Source organism: Leptidea sinapis, chromosome 32, assembly GCF_905404315.1.
Source record: "Leptidea sinapis chromosome 32, ilLepSina1.1, whole genome shotgun sequence".
Taxonomy (NCBI): Eukaryota; Metazoa; Arthropoda; class Insecta; order Lepidoptera; family Pieridae; genus Leptidea; species Leptidea sinapis.
The window spans coordinates 7,881,123-7,898,114 of NC_066296.1; the positions used below are offsets into that span (position 1 = coordinate 7,881,123).

The window sequence follows — 16,992 nt, forward strand, 5'->3', positions numbered from 1 at the left end:
CTTCTTCTCATTAGCTCAACCCTTTACGAAGTAGCGGTAGATTCAATAAGAAAAAATAGTTTTTGACATTCATAAGTGTCATTTCCGTGACCTACATGAATAAAGTGATTTTGATTTGATTTTATTTGATTTGGTGTTTAGACAACTAGCTGATACCGTCAGCACTATCACAGATAACTAACGGTAGCACATGTTGTGTCAATTATAGTGTCAGGATGTGAACCATAAATATCCGGGTATCAAGACGTTCTCATGTTGGCCCACACCCAATACTATATCTACTGAGAAATATATTAGCTAGCTTGTATCGTGAATAAATTATTACATCAATGAATCACGTATAATATGGTTATATGAATACTTATTTCAAATTTTCATTTTTAATATTATTTATAGTTTCATGAGTGTACTTCATAATTATATAACTATATTACTAAAACTCTATTGTCCGTGCGTCTGTCTTTGCGTAGACTGATTGTAACTGATAAGCAATTACATCTACTGCACTCTTTTTTTAATATTAATAAAAAAGAGATAAAACAAGTGTGTGTGTACTTATTTATGCACGCAAGCAGTTATTCTTCTTTGGCCTTACAAAGCAAAAATCCTTAAAATTAATTATTCATAGTGCTATACTACGTTTGAAGAAAGAACAATATTGTAAATAACTTGCAAAGATGGCTTTAACAATTAATTATTAAATAACGAATACGGCTGTACGGGTTTGAACCCTTGGTACCCTTTGCCTATCCTAATAAAGAACGAAGAAACAAATAAAAAACGAATGTCGCAAACGTCAGAAAATTTCAGGAATCAACTTCATCCTGTTACTTTTGTTGTACATTGATGCGCGCGCATCTTAAATTTTCGCTCTCATAATTTTTTCAAAACACGCCTCAAAAAGTATAAATTCAAAAACACGTCCGTTCAATTCGTCGTAACAAGACCAACCAAAGAGAATTTAAACATGGACCAACTGTGTCAAATTATATCCAATATATATACCCGTGCGAAAATGAATGATCTGTCGTAGTATCTGTCAGTGACAAGCATCTGTCATTATCAGCGCGTATGAACTGTCACTGCTACTACACTAGCCAAATCAAAAAGTGCTTGTCACCACAGAATGTAAGTATATGAAGCATAGACCAAGTATAGTAACTAGACATCGGTTTGGCGTGGCCAACATGAGACAGATAATATCCTACATATATAGGTACAATAGGTACATAATATAACACAAGTGTTCTTTCACAATCACATTTACATCGTAAAACACAACATCGCACCATATTACCTTCGATTCTACTTAAAATTGTCACTGATGTTGAATAAATAGTGGATAAATCACACGTTTCACAACAACAGTAGCTATTTTTATAGGCGCAAATAAAAGTAAACAAAATATCTGTGCAGCGCTGTCAAGTTTGTTTAGCACACCGGGTGTGCTCACCTTGAAAAAAACGGCACGCATGGCGAAACAAAAAATCTAATCACTCTATCTTATTTCTTTACATAAGACTCGCATAAGTTTTTCTTTTTCTCGTGTGAGTGAGACGGAAGCATTCAATTAGTCTACTTACTATACTTAGTCTATGATATGAAGAGACTAAATGGCAATAATGGCCATGGTAATCTTACACAAGTTAGTCAAAACGTTGAGTTATTTTGGTGCATCGCTTTACATACCTACATTCTATAAAATATAATGTATAATGCTGAAACTGTAAATATATATTTTAAATTGTGGCCAGTGAGTTTCTGCTCATTAAAGCTCAACTTTTCTGAAGCTTTTGCCATTCATAAGTGTCATTCATAAGTGAAAAATGATTTTTCTTTCTTTCTTCCTACATATAAATGTTGACATATTTTTTATTGAAGGAAGGACATAATATGAGGCACATGATAGTATGTGATCACAGTGGCCTTTTTTTGTGAAAATAAGGGACGAGACGAGGAGGACGTTCAGCTGATGGTAAATGATACGCCCTGCCCATTACAATGCAGTGCCGTTCAGTATTCTTTAAAGACCAAACCAAATTCTGAAACGCACTACAATTGCGCTCGTCACCTTGAGACAGAAGATGTTAAGTCTCATTTGCTCAGTAATTTCACTAGCTACGGCGCCCTTCAGAACGAAACAGTAATGTTCACACATTACTGCTTCACGGCAGAAATAGGCGTCGTTGTGGTACCCATAATCTAGCCGGTATCCTGTGCAAAGGAGCCTCCCACTGGTAAATAATGCGGCCTATACATACGTGAGCATATAATATATAAACACGTGAATATAGTGTGTTGTTTTTTCATAACCTCGACTCCGTTATATACGGCTTGCAATTTTCTTGCATTTGAAATACTTCCAGATTTATTTATGAAAACACAGATTTGAAATTGACGCTTGGAATCTATGTCTAATTGTTGGAACTCCTCAAATTTAATAGCATTTTTAGTTCATGGTCACAATAAATTAAGCATTCGTATTGCAAAACATAGTACTTTAAGAAGGAAGCAAACTTAATAATTTTTAATTACAATAATTAATTAATAATAAACACGTTTTTCATTTTTTTTTAATTAAATAAAGCTTTTTCTAGTTAATGTGTTTCATATTCAAATATAACTAGTATTTTCATATTAAAAATGTATTTTACTAATAATTTGAATATATTATTATAAATAATACGGCTTAATGTACTGCTACGTTCTACTTTTAATTGTTCTAAGTAAACTTTCTTCTGTAGTTCCAGTTTCTATATTAGACTATGTATGAAAACAAAGAAAGTTTACGAAATTTCTAAGTATTAAAAAATAAATAAAAGGCCTGTGCATTGTCTGGATGGAATTTGAAATTTTTGGGCTTAAAACATCATAAGTTCATACAAATATCATTAAAATTTTTCAAACCGTAAGACTGAATAACGAAAACACAAACAAATTGGAATTGTGTGAAGATGTATAAATTAATTAATATGAAAATATGTTAATATTCTCTGCGTGAATATTGTTTCTAAAAAATATTAAAAAAATAATTTGTCAGAAGTGGGATTCGAACCCACGCCCACAGAAGTGGACTGCGACCTGAACGCAGCGCCTTAGACCGCTCGGCCATCCTGACTTACAAAATGGGTTATAAATAGCATTCGATTTGTTGAAGTCATACATTTCTATTAAAAATATATCGATATTTTCACACAGCAGGGAAGGATACTTTCGTGTAAAGTAGGGTGTTTTAAAAACACTCTAACTTAACGGTTTTTTAAATTGAGGCATGCTGTTGATATATTGTTCTTTAATGTTAGTGATATTAATGAAGATAACAGAATTCATTTGGTGTTAGAAAGAAATCTTTGAGTATATAATTATATTTTGTTTTATATTTTTTTCCTTAGACATCCTTACTCTTAACAATTTGTTATTTTTTTCAAGTAATAACCCTCACTTCTCGGATTAATAATAACACAAATTAAATTTGAAAACAAAATTTATGAACGATGCGGGACTCTCATCGCGCAGATGAGAGTTGAACAAGACATATAATCAATATTTATGAACGTGACGTCACTCGAACGGTTGGCTCAGTGGAAGAGCGCTCGCCCGTAACGCGAGTGGTCGCGAGTTAGAGTCCCGCATCGTTCATAAAACATGTTTTCATTTTTAATTTGTATCCTTACTACTTATTTAGAATTTTTGGCGTTGCAACTGATAGACGGACAGATGAGCCGATCAGAGAGGTATTTTTGCGACTTATCATAATATAGAATGTAGCTTAATTTCCTAAGAGTTACCATAATAACCAGTATGGTGGATTGTATTACGACCGTTATCAATATTCAGTCTATCTCTTACTTGAGATAAAAATCGTAACTATCGTTGACTTTTCTGTCCCAATAAACTTATCGACGGTAGCTCACCTTATCCGTACACGACGTCTGTCAATGTGACGACGTATAGCTAACCAGCGGTTGAAGTTTGTATGGAAATTTCAATTCACGCGTCCCAATATAAGGCGATAAGAAGGACTTATCGGGTATATTGGTACAGCTTCAGATTATTGACAGCTAATTACTGACAGTAGAAGGTAGTCATTTATCTCTATTTGAAGTATATTGGGAACGGCCGTTAAAAATGAAAAACTCCCAGAGAGATAAATCAAACAAAGTTATTCATGAATGATTAAACTTTACACATACAATAACATTGAATATATTTGCCATGTCTCATACTTGAGTTATGTTATTCATTCAAGTTCCAACGCGATATTGTACCTATCACATAAAACTATTATTAAAATTATTATATTTGTTTGTGGTTCAAGAGGGGATCAAATCCACGGCTCACTCTAGTAAGTATGATTTTAATTGGCAAATTTTTCAAAATACTAACAACATATTAGTTATATCAAAGTCAAATATTCAAGTATTTTTTATAAAAAAAAAAACACTTTTTACTTGTCATCTGTCAAATTGCTCTTTTAAAATCATATATTTCTTAAATAGACTTATATAGTTTATAATCAAATAATTATTTTTATATTAAAACGCCGACCCCTATAGTCCAGTGGTTAATGAACCAGCATACCGAGCTAGTGGTCCCGGGTTCAAAACCCGGTAAGTGCATACATTTATATGATGACCAGTGGGAGGCTCCTTTGCACCGGATGCCGGCTAGATTATGGGTACCACAACGGCGCCTATTTCTGCCGTGAAGCAGTAATGTGTAAGCATTACTGTGTTTCGGTCTGAAGGGCGCCGTACCTAGTGAAATTACTGGGCAAATGAGACTTAACATCTTAGTCTCAAGGTGACGAGCGCAATTGTGGTGCCGCTCAGAATTTTTGAGTTTTTCAAGAATCCTGAGTGGCACTGCATTGTAATGGGCAGGCGTATCAATTACCGTCAGCTGAACGTCCTGCTCGTCTCGTCCCTTATTATCATAAAAAAAAAATTAATATAAATGTTTGTTTCCAAATCATGGATATTTATATGTATTTATCTAAGTTTAAGTATGAATATTGTATTGAATATATCGGTGTCTTGTAGGTACAAGTACTATAGGTATAGTACAGGCTATGCCTAGTTTGGGGCAAGATAATTTGTGTAAGAGTGTGTCAATATTATATAATTCATAATAATAATAACATCAACATAAAGTTATTTGTCTCAATCAACCCTCGTTGCCTCTCTTATCAACATTTAAACAATAATATATAAACAAGCAAACAATATGGGTGATAATAAAAATGTCGGAAAGCACAGTGGACCCAGCAGTTACCAATCTGCAGAGATACTTACAGATAAGAAGTGAACAACCTGATATTAACTATGGTATGTTAAATTTATTTACTAGCGTATCGTCACCTGGTAATGCAAGTAAGTGATCACCGCCACTTAAACGCCGCTATCCCAAAAATCGCCAAATTATTTTTTTTATGGAATAGGAGAACAAACGAGCGTACGGGTCACCTGTTGTTAAGTGATCACCGCCGCCCACAAACTCTTGCAACACCAGAGGAATCACAGGGGCGTTGCCGGCCTTTAAGGAAGGTGTAAGCGCTTTCTTTGAAGGTACCCATGTCGTATCGTCCCGGAAACACCGCACAAGGAAGCTCATTCCACAGCTTTGTAGTACGTGGAAGAAAGCTCCTTGAAAACCGCACTGTGGAGGACCGCCACACATCCAGATTGTGGGGATGATATCCTAACTTGTGGCGTGTCGTGCGAAGGTGGAAAATAGCGCATAATTGTAACCATTTCTTGACTTGGTTTATATAAAGCTTATATTTTTTTCAAAAAATAATTATATATCTATACTATATGAGACCAAAATTATATTTTTGCTAAAATTTCTATTATATATAAAAATCACCAAAGTACCCCTAATTTTTACCGTTGGAGCAAAGCTTTCAATATAGATAAAAATTGTACGAAAGTTTATTAATTGTACAAAAATGCTATTTAACATGACATAGTTTTGTAAAGAAAATTGTATTTTTTTTTATGAAAATAAGGGACGAGACGAGTAGGACGTTCAGCTGATGTTAATTGATACGCCCTACCCATTACAATGCAGTGCCGCTCAGGATTCTTGAAAAACCCAAAAATTCTGAGCGGCACCACAATTGCACTCGTCACCTTGAGACAGAAGATGTTAGATCTCATTTGCCCAGTAATTTCACTAGCTACGGCGCCCTTCAGAGCGGAACACAGTAATGTTTACACATTACTGCTTCACGGCAGAAGGAGCCTCCCACTAGTAATTGTATTATGTTTGTAATAAATTAAAAATGCTTCTAACTCTGAATTAAAACTATGGCAATCCTGCGACCTTGTGCGAGAAAGGTAACCGTTCGATTATTCAAGGCCATTGGCGCGGTCCCCAGCCTTAATTGCAATTACCAGATATAGAGTATTTTGCAATTACCTTATATTTGTACGTCATCACTAACACTACGTAAGTCCTTAGATTTATCTGGTTTTTTGGTAGGTACATCATTATCAATTGACTTCAAAAAAGGAGGTACTCAATTCTACCGAATTTTTTGTATGTTTGTTACCTTATGCAACCGCCGTTTCCACGGTCCATACGTAATTTGAATTTGTTTTATTTCTTTTGTAAATGTATACTCCTGAATTGATCAAATTTCAATGTTTTACAAGATTTTTTTTACTTTAAAGTTAACTTGTTTTATTGTTCACGCATGTATGAAGTTGTCAAAGTTAAACGATATTACTTAAAATATAACATTAGACAAAAACAATCGAAATATTTTTTTTTAGTTACAAAAACATCACCGAAATATCTTTTTTTTTCAATGTTTTTAGCGCTTTACTAATATAAAACGTTATATTGTACCAAAATAAATTTTGCCATGTCTCATACCTGTCTAGAGACGCCGAATGTAGTTGTAAAGTGCTCAATATGACCACCGCAGTTTGTTTTGCACCACTATTAGACCCAATCGGTGGATCTTTCTTGCTCCCTATAACAGTTATTTATGCAACTATTGTGTAATAAGGGGTATTAAAACACGAATGTGGGTTTATAGATATATATTCATAGTATCACATGAGTGTCTTAAGTGGTCTTAATACCTAATTATCAACAGTTGCATACAAGACTTTGTCTACACCCACAATATGTGAATCCTCTATAAAAGATTCTCATCCAAACGAATGAAAATATATTACCTACTTATATATGACACGATGTGCAGTAGATTTGAGAATATTAAAACTTAATAGATAAATATTCTTACAAATAAAAATAATGTAATACATCTTAATTACTCTGCATTTTCTTTTACTTGAACTCGATTTCGAATCTATGCACTTATCTGGGTGATAGATTGAGTTTCTTTTGAGGCTTTTAAAGATTAAGTTTTGTTTTAGACGAGTGCATTACATATCTGCGCGGTCAGGCCGAGGGTCTCGGCTTGCCGGTGCAGGTGTTTGAGCCGCTGCCTCGGAAACCGATCCTGGTCATGACATGGGAAGGACAAGAACCCAATCTTCCTAGTATACTGCTTAACTCACATATGGATGTCGTGCCCGTTTTTGAGGTAAATATTATGAAATGGAATGTTAAAAGGTGATTTTATACATTATTAATTATAGCAGTAATGTGTAAGTTGTGTTTCGGTCCTAAAGGCACCGTAGCTAGTGAAATTATTGGACAAATGAGACTTAACATATTATGTCTTAAGCGCAATTGTAGTGCCGCTCAGAATGTTTGGGGTTTTTCAAGAATTCTGAGCGGCTCTGCATTGTAATGGACAGGGCGTGTTAATTACCATCAGCTTAACGTCCTGCTCGTCTTGTCCCTTATTGTCATAAAAAACTTTATAATTACGAGGTAAAAAGTCGCAGTCGCCCATAACCACGTGGTACTAAGAAGTCAACGTCGCGATATGTAAATAACCTTAATTGGTACTAAATTAACAATGGTAAATTTCAATTTAAATATTATTGTGACGATATTTATTTAAGTCGGCTTTACTCACGATTAATCGGTGTTCAAATCAAATCAAAATCACTTTATTGAAGTAGGTTAATAAAATGACACTTGACGAGTGTCAACAGTTTTCTTTTCCTTTACATTTACCACCACTTCGGAAAAGGAAGAGCTTTAATGAGAAGAAGTGGCAAGAAACGAATTGCCACTCTTTTAAATCAACATTTATATCTTCATCGTTTTACAAATCACTTCAATTACATTATATGAAAATTGCAAGGTGATGCAACAAAAATAGTCAAACGTACCATAATCAAATAAGGGTTATTATGCAAGCATTTTATTAGCGATTAAAAAAAATATAATAATTTTAATTTAAAAAAAATGCTGGGATAGTTTCTTGCGCCGCTTCTTCTCTTACAGAGCGCTATTTGTTTCCGAAGCGGTGGTAGTGCTATAAGTGACATCATAAAGAATTCTAAAGGAATCAATGTTGAGAAAATTAATGCCTTTTATGACTGTTTATTGAAACTGTAATGATAGCTGAATTATTCCTAATTATAAAACTTTATGCAACGGCCTGTTTTCCGACTCGACGGTAGAGGACTCTTTGATCGAGTGGTATACATGTCAGACTAACAAGTAACGGGTTTGGGGTTCGATCCACTGAGAAAATATTGTGCCATACCCGAGTGTGTTATATTGGGTTATCAATACTATCTATACTAATATTATAAAGTTGCAGTGTTTGTTTGTTTGTTTGAACGCGCTAATCTCTGATACTACTGGTCCGATTTGAATGATTCTTTCAGTGTTGGGTAGTCCATTTATTGAGGAAGGCTATAGGCTATGTTTTTTTTTTCAAAATTAGGGATCCGTAATTAAATTGCTATATTGTAACACAAGGTGTAAAATCGAGCGCGTAAAATTTTTGCGTGCGCTGCAAAAACTATTGACAATAGAACAAAATGATGTACAGGCTTATAATATAGGCAATATTTTATTACTTATAAAACTATCGCGTGAATTATACTTTATATGGCAAAACAACGTTTGCCGGGTCAGCTAGTAATTAATAATCTGGCAGTACAACCACCGTGCACAAAATATGTGAGTCCCTGAAGTTCGGATTGTACGTTTCAGAATTAGCTTGTGGATATATACTTGCAATTATTTAAATATTTTTTTACTAGCACAATATTTTCTTATTGCTGTGTGTAATTCTTGGACGAGAGATCCATATTTAAATAAAATAAATTTAAAGGATTAAAACGCGTGTAATTGTAACTGTTTTTATATTAGATTATTGCGTTAAAGTTACATTGTTATTTTAGTTAACTCTACGTTTCAAGATCTCTCCAGATCTCGTTTTCAGGTGGACTGCAGATGAAATGTAGTTGTCGTTATGAAGTTTAGCCCCGTTTATTGCCTCGGAGGTGGTATTTGCTGTAGACAGATGGTTTTTGGCAAAATTTACTCACAGTCTTCGTTTTTGGTATGTGTAGTTGTGGGTTTTAATTTAGAGATTATTGGATCCCAGGTGTTAGAAAATTTTAGACCGTCTTCTCTTTTGAAATTGGGGTGTTTTTTAATTTCGATGGCTTCACGTACCAGTCTTGAGAGAAATCTATTCTCTTTTACCAAAACTTTTGGTTGGTCGAACCGGATGTAGCGGTTTGGACAGTCTGTTATGTGTTTACATACAGCTGACTTAGAGTGACGTGTGTTTGATATCCGCAATGTAATCTTTAACGGCCGTTTTCAATAACGTTAACTTAGTAACAGATATATTGCTATCACTGTTTAATGACAAGTTCTTATCTATTTTATAATTACGTATACCAATGACTATATTGACACACTTTTTACACAAATTATATCTTGCCCCAAGTTAAGCATATATATAGCCTGTGTTATGGGTTACAAGACAATGATATATTTAATACAATATACTTACTTAAACATACATATATTCATATAAACATACATAAATACAATTAAACATCCATGACTCGGAAACAAACATCTATATTCATCATATAAATGCTTGCACCTACCGGGATTCGAACCCGGGACCTCTAGCTTAGTAGGTAGGATCGCTAACCACTCGGCTATACAGGTTGTCATCTATCCATATCATATCATCTATCCATAGTTATGTCCAATATACTTATAATCCAATGCTTTATGTCGATAGGTTATTGAAATGTAAGTAAGCGTAAAAGGATAGATTTGTCTAGTAAGTTAAACTAAGGATAGATAGGTTATTGAAAACGGCCGTTAGTCGGCTTGACATATTGCGTTTGGTTAGCCCAATGTAAGCGTAACAAGTTTTAATCCTTTAAAAGTGTTTTATTTAAATGTGTATCACTCGCGTTAGTCAAAGAAAATACGATAGACCCATAGGTTTGCCACATCATCTCAATATATATAAATTACGTGACACGTTGTTTGTCCGCGATGCACTCCTAAACTAATGAACGGATTTAAATGGGGATTACTTCATGGACTTTAGTCCAACTTGAGAGATAGGTTAGTTTTTATTTCGATTTGGGACCAAATATTATTTTTATTATCAATATTTGTTTTGTATGGACATTTTTTCTATGAGAGAATTTAGTGACGCACGATTTGACAGTTCCGCTGTGAAACAGGGAGAATTTTTTACGATATAATTCTTGATGTTTTGAAATATTATTGGCAAAGTCCTATATAACAGTATTTTTTTTATTATCTACAGAACAACGTCTGTCGTGTCAGCTAGTATTATTAAATAGATTATCTGCCATTATCATATCTGCCAGGACCTCTACGATTATTTAGAAACAATTGTGGTTCAAATTCAGAATTATATAACAGTAATAGTTGCATAGATATAAATTTTAATACATTTAACATTTTTAAAGAATACGCTTTTGAGCCCTTACAATTAGGTTGTATAAACTTACAATTTTAGTATACTTGCTAAACTTACAATAATAAATGAAGCCAACGGTGTGCATACCTGTAAGTTACATATAAAAGTATTAAATAAAAGAAATTTTAAATTATAAGTAGTTATTTACCAGTGGGAGGCTGCTTTACACAGGATGCCCGCTAGGTTATGGGTTCCACAACAGCGCCCATTTCTGCCGTGAAGCAGTAATGTCTAAGCATTACTGTGTTCCGGTATGAAGGGCGCCACAGCTAGTGAAATTACTTGGCAAAAGAGACTTGACAACTTATGTGTTAAGTGCAGCTGTAGTGCCGCTCAGAATTTTTGGGCTTTACAAGAATCCGGAGCGGCATTGCATTGTAATGGGCAGGGCGTATCCACATCATCCATCAACACCATAAGCATCATGAACGTCCTGCTCGTCTCATCCCTTATTTTCATTAAAAAAAGTCATAATATTAATTGTATATCTAGTTGGCCTCCGGAGCCTTTTTAATAAATAAATATAAGTTTTATTGGTAAGCGTGGCGTACGTACGTAAACTAAAATTAATAACTCTAGAATTAAGGAAACCGAAACCTGCGATATCTTTATCCTAAGTTGTATCCCAAGATACATTTTTTTTTACAGCAAAAGTGCATTTTTCAAGGAACTTTCATCAACATAACACAAAGCTGTGAAATGATTTTCCTTGTGCGGGACGATACGACATGGGTACCTTCAAAAAAAGCGCGTACACCTTCCTGTGTTGCAAGAGAATGTGGGCAGCGGTGATCACTTAACACCACGTCTACCGTGATGATGCTACCAACTGTTGCATTACAGCAGTGCCAACTAACTTACACGAATCAAGTAAGACTAAAGATCTGAATAATATTATATGCTACTATAGTTATTTCCAATCTTAGTGATAATTATATAAAATAGTATTAAGATACAAGCTGACCCAGCGAACGTTGTATTGCCGATATTAAAATCGTGATACAAAAGTAACAGTTGATCGTAGATGGGTAAAATGTATGTATTTTTAATGCTAACTCATAATCAAACAAATTTAAAAAAAATGTCAAAAAAAAACAAAAAAATTGGCTTACCACCCTTAACATTTAAGGGGATGAAAAATAGATGTTGTCCGATTCTCAGACCTACCCAATATGCACTTGAAATTTCATGAGAATCGGTCAAGCCGTTTCGATGAGAATTTTATATATTAGATTAACAGTAGTTAAAAAAATTTAATTATTAATTGGGATATCTAATGGGCAGTTCATGACGTTGGTAGCGCTTATTAATACTTTTATTGGATATTTCTCCCGTTTTAAACGATAAAAAAGAAGAAAGAAAAAAGTATTCGAGTTAGATAGCAACTACATTAAAATTTTCAAATTGTAAAAAAAAATATAAAATTCAGAAAACTATTTTAAATGCAAAAATACATCATCGATATCTTGCAATATTTTTTACTCCTCTCTTAACATCGTTCGTTCGTTAACGTCTTCTTCTCTCCAGTACCTCTTCTTTTCAGTATTAAACCAATTACCAGGCCCGGACGACAAGTGAAGCACCGTTATGCTAGTGTGTGTGCGGTTACGGGGGATACTAGTTACACAATTTTTTCTCACTTAAATAATCATACATGGCCACAAATACTTATATCGTACGTTTTTATTCTTTTTCAAAACGCACGACGGCATTTTTAAAATATTTTATTGAGACGCAAACTGATATGTCACAGACGATGACAATTCTCATAATGGCCGCCTATGGGCCTGTACTAGTGTGTGTGCGTGGGGCTATGTATTTACACGTTAATCGGCTTGTTTTCGTGCTACAAGAACTGTAAGGTGACACGGAGTCCTTATTTTTTTACTAGTCCATGTTACGGGGATAAAAATTGTGCAAAATTTCATCTTAATCCATTCATATAAAATATCCAATCATAAAGCAATTTATTTTCAGAAAAGTTGGAACTACCCTCCATTCGAGGCGCGTATCGTGGACGGCGTCATCTACGCCAGAGGAGTTCAGGATATGAAGTCAGTAGCAGTACAATACATAGAGGCCATACGACGACTGAAGACAAAAGGAGTCACATTCAAACGAACCATTCATTTGAGTTTCGTCCCGGGTAAAGTTACTCGATTTAAAGACTTTTCATTTTACCAGCGGAGATTGTGTTGTTAAATGGTTCAATAATTGAACACGTCCAATCCTTTTGTAGTATAAGTTTAATGCACAAATACCCCGACGACCGAGCCTTGCTCGGATTTTTAAGAATGTACAAAACTTGAACAAAAAAAAACTAATAGGACATCTGGATTCGAACCGGGGTCTTCTGCTTTCCGGATCACCCAATGTCCCATCTGAGCTATAATAGTCTTGTATATAGTGGCGAAATTTACCTTTGTATTCTAATGTTATTGGAGCTGTTTTTCATTCAAACATGGATAAAACCATTTTTTTTTTAATTGAAACCTAGCTAGTTCGATTTATCACCCCCGAAATCCCCTGCATACTTAATTTTATGAAAATCGTTGGAGCCGTTTCCGAGATTCAGATTATATATATATATATACAAGAATTGCTCGTTTAAAGATATAAGATATAACTGCTAAACTAGATTAATAAAAAAGTTAATTGAAGATTAGGTAAACGATAGTACAATTTGGAATTGAATAGTATTATAGTTGTTTTTTTTAATAGATTTTATGGTTCAGCCTCGTATTGTTTTAGTGGATGGAATTATTTTAAAAATATGTATAAGTTTAAACTTTTGTGTAATTAACATGTATCTAGATTTTGTTTTTAGTGATTAACGTTGACGAGCAATCTTTTGATTTTATGTCAACAAAATATTTTTGACTTTGACTTTAATACTTATACACAAATAAAATTTGAAAAACAACAAAATTTTATGAACGATGTGGGACTCGGACACACGACCTCCAGCGAGGTTACCTGAGAGTTGAACAAATAATACAAGATTTTATAACGATGCGACACTCGAACGATTAGCTCAGTTGGTTAGAGCACCGGCACGGAACGGCAGAGGTCGTGGGTTCGAGTCCCGCATCGTTCATAAAATATTGTTGTTTTTCAAATTTTATTTGTGTATTAATCCTAGAAGTGAGGGTTATCACTTTAAAAACATAACAAATTGTTCAATACTTATTTAAATGATTTAAGCACGTCCACTTCTTGTGTGGTTCGAGTTGAATACACAATAGAACTGGTACTACTCATAGACTTAGAAGAACTTTTTTTTTGACATTCATAAGTGTCATTTCCGTGACCTACATAAAGTGATTTTAATTTGATTTGATTTAAATGAAATATTTATAATTACGCTTCAAAGGCGCTTAGTTTAAGCCTATTTGAATAAAATTTATTTGATCTCGATCTTGATCACTATGCCTTCTACTTTGATTGTAATTTAAGATAAAACCAAACAGACTCATCGTGCTGATGAAGAGAATTTAAACACTACACCAGCACCAAATGCAAGTAAAAAAAAACCAATTAAAATTCCAAATTTCTGTATTTGACAGTAAAATATATACAAAAAAATACTTATAATCTACTTATTATAGCAATTTACAATTAAGCCTTATATATGTAGGTATCAGAAAACTTATTTCTACAACCCTATCTACGTGTTGAGGGATAAAACTTTATTATGCTTAAAAAACGAATACATAAGGTTTTTGGGGGAAAATCTAGGAAACTGGCTATTTGCTATCTTGTGGTTTTCTCCCTTTTATATTGATTTTGTGACGGAAAACGTCAAACGTGAAACTCATTTGAAATATTGAACAAATACGAACAACATCAACTATGACAGAAACTAAGATACTAACAAGGTAGTTAATATTATGGGTGTTAATTATTAACCGTACTAACTCTTGTTGCCTATTCTTAAGTTAACAAAAAAAAAACACAGCTATTTCAACCGATCATTTCCTTATAAATCAGCTCTTTATATACTTCAATCAGCTAAATTAAAATAAAAAATCTCTCCACCTTGACGTTGGTCGAATCGTCGATATTCAGTCGACGGAGCCATTTAATATAAAAAAAAACTACGTTCAAAACTTATTCTAAATTATTAACAAAGATTACTATTTAAATAATTATTTAAAATTATATTTAGATGCTGCAACCTTACAGTGCTGTCATGTCAAACAAAACTTTGAACCCGATATTCATTCACAATGATAGTAAAAGTTTTTAATAATTGTGTTTACATAAAACTCTAATCGCGTTCCAGTCACAGTCACACATTAAAATCGATCCAACCGATCAAACAGACATTTCATTCTGGTTTACGTCCGGTTATACATACATACATACAAAAAGCTAATTCTAATATTATTTATTTATATTTAAGTAGAAGTAATCTTCAAAGGAATTTGTTTAAAAATATGCATTTTTTCGTGTTGTAGTATTTCGTTATAAATATATTTTTTTATGTTTCAGATGAAGAAATTGGCGGTAGAAACGGCATGGCTAAGTTTGTTAAGACCGAGCATTTCAAAAAGTTGAACGTTGGTTTCGCTTTGGACGAGGGTCTGGCGAGCCCAAATGAGGATTACCTGGTCTTTAATAGTGAAAGGAGTATTTGGCGTAAGTCTTATAATTGTGTTTCACATTGTAAATGCTTTATTATCTTTAGTTATTTCTTTTATAAGCCCATGTTTTATTATTGGCTAGATTATGGGTACCACAACGGCGCCTATTTCTGCCGTGTAGCAGTAATGTGCAAACATAACTGTGCTTCGGTTTGAAGGGCGCCGTAGCTAGTGAAATTACTGGGCAAATGAGACTTAGCATCTTACGTCTCAAGGTGACAAGCCCAATTATAGTGTCGCTTAAAATTTTTGGGTTTTTCAAGAATCCTGAGCGGCATTGCATTGTAATTCGCAGGGCCTATCAATTACCATTAGCTGAACGTGCTGCTCGTCTCGTCCCTTATTTTCATAAAAAAATGTAGTTTCTGGTAGTAATAGGTCTTTCACATAATCTTAAAATCTCTGTGTTTTTCATACGTTCACAAATATCGTCACCTTTTTGCTCTTAATAGTGATTCTCATTATTATAACACTAGAAATAAGGGATTGCTTGTAACTAATTCTAGTAGGCGTCATAAGATACATTATAGCTTTAAGGGTAAATGTATACACTTCTATAATAAAGTCCCAGCCACTAAACTAAGACTAAATAAATAAATCAGGCATTATCTATAAATAAATTTAAATGTTTTATAAAAAAAATGGCTCTGTCGTAAATCCTATTACTCCACTGCTGAATATCTAAATGATCGGACAGCCTGGGACTAGATTATGATTATTTTATAGCAACAGCAATGACAGTACAATATTGTATATTTGATTAAAAAGAGCGCAAAAAGAAGAATGCTGGGAGAGTTCCTTGCGCCGCTTCTTCTCTCTCAGAGCGCCATTTGTTTCCGAAGCGGTAGTAGTATCTAGTATATTAGAAATGACATCAATGAGAATTCTAAAGGAATCAATTTTGAGAAAATAAATGCCTTTTATGTCGTTATGCGTCACTTACACTAGAGTAAATAATCATTAATATTCAGAGCTGTGTATTATCATAAATCAATGATTTTGTATTCGTGACTACGCAAAATACTTAATCTAATAGGATAATGTATAAATTTGGTAATATGGTTAATTTCAAGATAAATGATTCCCACCGTTTAGATATATTTTAACTTAGATTAAAGATTGGTCTCCGCTGCGCTCCAACTAGATACCGCAGGCAAAGTCGCAAAGTGAGGCAACTAATTCTACGCCAAAATGGGCCCACTCGAGCCAGTCTCGAACATTGTGCGAATTACACGTGTCACATGTTCTGTTAAACTTTGCTTATAATTGAAACTAAAATGCTGAGTTGCGTAGTAAAACATTGTAAGAATAAAACTACAAGACCTAAAAAAGACACTGAGATCACATATCATGAGTAATTATTTTGTATTTTATTAATTTCAATGTAAAATAACACGAAGCGTGCGTTCAGTGCCAAGATGCCACGCACACAAGCATCTAATAGTTGCATTATTAAAAAAACTATTGTTCTAAGGT

General features: G+C 33.9%; 2 protein-coding genes and 3 non-coding genes across 6 annotated transcripts in view; 3 read left to right on the forward strand and 2 right to left on the reverse strand.

Annotated features, from left to right (window-relative positions):
- The window catches only part of LOC126974458 (uncharacterized), a 159,198-nt gene that overhangs the window by 97,973 nt on the left and 44,233 nt on the right, over positions 1–16,992 (reverse strand). The gene's annotated exons all lie outside the window — the stretch shown is intronic.
- Positions 1–16,992, forward strand: part of LOC126974460 (aminoacylase-1-like) — a 43,575-nt gene that overhangs the window by 5,877 nt on the left and 20,706 nt on the right. The window contains exons 1-4 of one of the 2 annotated variants that reach the window (XM_050821965.1): positions 5,243–5,327; positions 7,392–7,561; positions 12,848–13,016; positions 15,365–15,511. In XM_050821965.1, the coding sequence (XP_050677922.1) occupies positions 5,243–5,327; positions 7,392–7,561; positions 12,848–13,016; positions 15,365–15,511 (571 nt within the window). Of the gene's footprint in view, positions 1–5,242; positions 5,328–7,391; positions 7,562–12,847; positions 13,017–15,364; positions 15,512–16,992 lie in introns of those variants that run through there. The other variant, XM_050821966.1, reaches the window with a different exon arrangement.
- Trnal-cag (transfer RNA leucine (anticodon CAG)) lies at positions 3,035–3,118 on the reverse strand. The gene has a single exon. It is a non-coding gene; the product is annotated as a tRNA-Leu (tRNA).
- Trnay-gua (transfer RNA tyrosine (anticodon GUA)) lies at positions 3,568–3,639 on the forward strand. Its single transcript has one exon. It is a non-coding gene; the product is annotated as a tRNA-Tyr (tRNA).
- On the forward strand, positions 13,894–13,967 carry Trnap-cgg (transfer RNA proline (anticodon CGG)). Its single transcript has one exon. It is a non-coding gene; the product is annotated as a tRNA-Pro (tRNA).